The sequence below is a fragment of the Anopheles darlingi genome, chromosome 2 (genome assembly GCF_943734745.1).
Source record: "Anopheles darlingi chromosome 2, idAnoDarlMG_H_01, whole genome shotgun sequence".
Lineage (NCBI taxonomy): Eukaryota > Metazoa > Arthropoda > Insecta > Diptera > Culicidae > Anopheles > Anopheles darlingi.
In genome coordinates this window covers 81,298,557-81,303,556 of record NC_064874.1, presented here as the reverse complement: position 1 = coordinate 81,303,556, position 5,000 = coordinate 81,298,557, and the positions used below count along the sequence as shown (strand labels likewise).

At 49.3% G+C, this 5,000-nt stretch overlaps 1 protein-coding gene across 2 annotated transcripts in view; it reads left to right on the top strand.

Annotated features, from left to right (window-relative positions):
• Positions 1-346: 346 nt before the first annotated feature.
• The window catches only part of LOC125949843 (lachesin-like), a 50,801-nt gene continuing 46,147 nt past the window's right edge, over positions 347-5,000 (top strand). Inside the window, exons 1-2 of one of the 2 annotated variants that reach the window (XM_049677265.1) lie at positions 347-402; positions 2,885-3,340. In XM_049677265.1, the coding sequence (XP_049533222.1) occupies positions 3,235-3,340 (106 nt within the window). In that variant the 5' untranslated portion in view covers positions 347-402; positions 2,885-3,234. Of the gene's footprint in view, positions 454-2,884; positions 3,341-5,000 lie in introns of both variants that reach the window. The other variant, XM_049677266.1, reaches the window with a different exon arrangement.

Here is a 5,000-nt window from a genome sequence, read left to right as displayed (position 1 = left end):
GAAAAGGCCGAACAGGATCCGACAGGATCGAAGGGGAAGTGGATCCCGGTTCGGTTCGGTTCGGTTCGTGACCCCCCACCGTCACGGTTTAATCCCCTCCAGCGGTCCGAAAGCACCAACCCGAACACCGAACTCGTTTGCAGGGGAAGCTCTCCGGTCACACGTCACCCACCACCCCCACAGTAGTGACTCATCCTTATCCTATCCCAAGCGAGCAAGCAGCTGCATCGAGCATCGCGCTCGTCGTCGTGAAGTCGCAGCACGTGGCTAGGTTTGGGGCCTTCTCTGCCGTAGCGTTGCCTCTTATCGGCCGGTGACTTGGGTTGGCGTGTCAGTTCTCGGCAGGATTCAAGCGGCAGCAGTTCGGAAACGGTTCAGTTCGCGTTCGACCGGAAACCGACGGTACGGTGTTTGCTGCTGGTGCTTCGTCACGTCCAGCACCAAAGCTAGCGGGTTCGTTGCTTGTGCTATCTGCCGTGCCATGCAATCACGCAAAGACGCCATCAACGACAAGGAAAGCATGGAACGCGAAACTCGGTGTTTATCGCGATGCTTAACACGATACATTTGAAGTGAAGACATTAAGGCCGATACGATGCCGATACCGGATGGAAGTGACTCGTCGAATCGCTGTTACCGCCATTTTTGGACGATATTTTACAACCTCCCCACACCTTACCCGCTAATATCCGGTTCCGGTGTTTGCGCGGAACTAAGTGAATTAGAACACGGACCAAACGGTCCTAATTATCCTAATGAACCCATCGTTTACACGCCGTCGCCACCGGTCGGCGCAACGGTATCGGATTACATTCGATTCCACCACCCTCCTCCACCCCTTTTCCCAACCCCTGCATGCGGTTTCCCCCGAGCAAGTGCTGGTTGTGTGAGTCTGTGCGTGCGTGTTTGTGTTCCTCGCGGTGTTGATATTCGTTGTTTGCGGATGCAAAAAAACGCGGCGCCAGATACGAGAATTTTCCTCAAACCGACCAACCGACCACCCACAGCACCCCGGTGCTGATGGCCGTTGACTTTTAGGGGACGGTGGTGCAAGCGGCGCTGGCGGCGTGGCGTGGTTGTAATTAATTAAAGTTTCTTTTTAAAATATTAAACAAATGCGCAATATTTTGGTGCTGCGGTTGTGGTGATGCGTGCTGGCGTCTGTGATCCCATGTCTGTCTGTGCATGTGTGTGTGTGTTTGTCGGTTGTGTTTCGATTTTCGCTGGCTGGAAGGGGGGTCTCCTGTACGGGCCGGTTACACACACACACACACACACACACGCACCCGTAATTCATAAATGCTTCATTCGACTGGCCACAGGCCATCAAGCGAGGGTGAGACAAGAGGACAGGGGATGACGCAAAGGATATGAAGGAAACGCAGAGCTACCACGGAACGGTGGATGCCACTCTGTAACCTCAAAAACCCAACAGCTATCGAATAGCCGTGGCCACACGGGGCGAAAACTCTAGCGCAAACGAAAAAATTAATGCCAAAACATTTACGCTTGCCGTTTACATGCTGTCAAACGATTATAGGTCCGTGGAGCGTAAAACCTAGAGTAAAAGCTGTTTGCAAACGGAAGGGCTCGCAATATGTTCTATTTGTGGTTTACATTGATAGATAGTGATCATTGCTAGTGTGTTCAATCCTTTTCTTCCACAAAACGATTTTAATTTCCTCAACCCGGCCACGTAAACATATCGAAGCGTAAACGATTTGGCATTAATTTGTAAATTTGCGCGCAAATTTTCGCTCCGTGTGGCCACGGCTAATGAACTAAATGTAAACGAATCATGCTGCAGCGTGCTAGCGACCACTGGTCCGGTCCGGATCGGAAAATGGAAAAACCACAACCACGGCCATACGCCACGAGCTGGTTCGTCGTGCGTCACATGCCACCCCCTCCACCCAGCCCATTTGGAATCACACTAATTAATCTGGCAAACGTACACCAAACGGGTTCTGGCTCGCATACACGCTGGGCTGAGGCCAACCGAAACCACGTGGACTTAGCTTGCTGCGCGAACGGAAATGCGCCATAATAGGGACCGCGGTACAGGAAGTGCGTGCGCGTGGATAACTTATGACAGCTGGAAATGTGGCTAATACCGTTTTGCCAGCATGGCAAGCATAGCTATTAATAATCGCCAGTAGGCGTCGGTTGATGACAAGTTGCCCTCTGGCGCAAAACTAATATTCGTGCAACTGAAACCCCAAAAATATGCACCAATAATGTGCACCATAAAATGGCAAACCGTTGGTGCCATGGCACGTACTTAAACGCAGTAAGCGGATCACGTGATTCATGCAATGAAATTATTGCTGTGAAAAGTATATTACATTAGTCCATTGTTCCAAGCCCGGTTTCGCGAACAGTAACGCGTGTTCAGATCAAAGGAAAGCAAAAGAAACGTTACGGCGTGCATTGGTTACGCGGAATCCAAACCGGAAATACCGGGAGCGTTTATAATTCCCGGCATCGAAGCACCTATAATGACGTTTCATTCGTCGAATATTATTAACTACAATGTATGCGGATTCATTCGTAACTCGTGGTGTAAATTGTGGGTTCACCCCCGAGTGTAATCGAACAATTTCATTGCGATTTGCATGATTGAAACGAGCGGTAAATGGAAGATCATTTCTTTGAAGTTTGGCTTCACCGACAATTCCAGCCATTAATGATATTTAAACCACATCATAGTAGCTTGATTATTTCGGTAGTTTTTTTTTTCCCCTACTCAGTCCACTCCAACGAACCGTTGACACAGAAAAATAATATGTGTGTGTGTTCGTGTACTAAATGCACTGCTCCCTCCTTATGCTGCACGCAATCCACCGGCACCGTTAACATACCTCGTATTCCTTTCTTTTCAAAGTCAAAAGTTAAATCGACCCCACTAGTGAATAGAAAGCGTGACTCGCGCAAGCGAAGGTCAGTGCAGTAGTGTGCTCAGAGTGTGTATGTGTGTGTGTTTGTGCTATCGTGTCATACCGCCATATGGGAAAGTGATTTTCCACGTCCACTTGAGTGAGAAAGTGTAAAAACCCCCCCAGTACACGCAGTCAGTAGCAGCAGCAGCAAATTAGTGAAAAGTTTAGCGACAGAAGACCGGAGCAGCAACAGCAGCGGCGGCTGTGAAGCTCGTAGCAACAGCAACAGGAGCAGGTTCCCGGGTTGCGATCGATAGCATCGTGCTATGAGAAGAGCACTACCACTGAACAGCTGATGAGCGGCCTACCAACACTTGAGGCCCTCTTCTTCATGCTTCTAGCGGCGTCGGGGGTCTCGGCCAATACTACCAGCAAAACAGGGATCGCACCTGCAACTAACGGTAAGTGCCACTAGAGGGTATCGGTGTGTGTGTGTTCGTTCGTTCGTTTCGTATGCATCGTACCAAAGGACGTCAACATGCGAAGCGAGCGATGTAATCGACGCCCCAACACCGGTAACGGTGGGTAAATTGTAATTATTCAGGCGGTTGGGAGGGGATCAGGTGCTCAGGAGCGTGTTTCATTCAACCGCGAGCGCGCGCGCGTCCCTCTACTCGCCCACAACGTGCTAAAATGGCGAGGGCGAGGTACGCGATGGTTTCTGGTTCTTTCGACAGTTTCAACCTTCGTGCCATCGCCATCGAGAGCAATCTAATTTTACATTCATACACAAACACAAACATATTCTCGCCCACAAACAGGGACTCGCTGGATTGGGATTTGCTGGTTGTGCCGGTTAGATATAGGCTGTCACTTGAAGACACCCTCGAGCCAGCTGTTTAGTCGATGGTTTTGCCGAAGCGATTTCCGTTTCCGAATGTAATCTACATTAATTTGTGCCCGCGGGGTCGGGTGCCGCGAAATGTGCAGCTGAAATGATGGTCGCTGTATGATAATTACAAGATAATTGAGCTACGAGATGGCTGTTCAGGTGTCTCACTGCCAGCCAGTAACATGAAGTGTGATTGAAAAGTAAATTCATATCAATCAGAATGTAAATGACATGTCCAGAAGTGGAGTAGATTGGATGTTACCGTTTTGTAAGTGAGCATCAGCAATCATAAAGTGCGTCTAGTCATCGTTTGATGGTCTGTACTTCGCTCCAACATTCTGAAGTGCTTGTTATTGCTTATTTGATCAATCTGAGGATTAAAAAATCCACAGGCATAACTTCAATAACCAGAACATGGACCTTGGACAAGATAATTGCATTCTCTGTTATAAATCTAAAAAAACTGCAAAAAACCTTCAAGATATGAGACACTTGGAACGGGAACTCGATTAGGAAGCCGTCTTTTTAACCCCTGCACTTGAATTGCACTAACGAGCGGCTCAAGTCCTGCTGTGGTTCCGTGGTTTTTGTTGCGTAAAAGTTGTACTCCATCCTCTTAACGGCCAAACCACAATCACTTCAAGGGCACCCCGAGCAAAAGAGGGAGGGAGGGAGAGAGAGAGAGAGAGAGAGAGAGAGAGAGAGAGAGAGAGAGAGAGAGAGAGAGAGAGAGATAGTGGTTGCCCTTAGTGCCTTCCTCTAATTTACAAAACGATCCACATTCCCCACTTCAACGGGGTGGTCCTTCCACTTGTCACAATAGATAATAATCAGATGTGACGGTCAATAGAGCATCATCCTGCCTGGGCTACGCTCTTCGGTCAAGTGGAGGATAAGGACTTACGTGCACTCGTCCAAAGCCGGTCGAGACGGTCCCCAAAGGCCATTCCCACTCTTCCAGAAGCAATATCGTCACGCTTCGCCAATCATCTACCGCCGGTGTACGTCACCACCGTCCTCAGCATCAGCATCAGCTGACCGAAACGACTTTCCTGCTTGACGCAGAAAAAATAGGGACGCAAAACGGCACCGGCACCGGCGGTACTACGCATGTAACCGCACACATCCTGTACCAGAACACCAGACGCTACCACAAAGGCACACGGGAAGGATGCCAAAACGATGGCCGCTACATAGCATTTTCCCTCTTTTTCCCCCCCTTTGAGGTA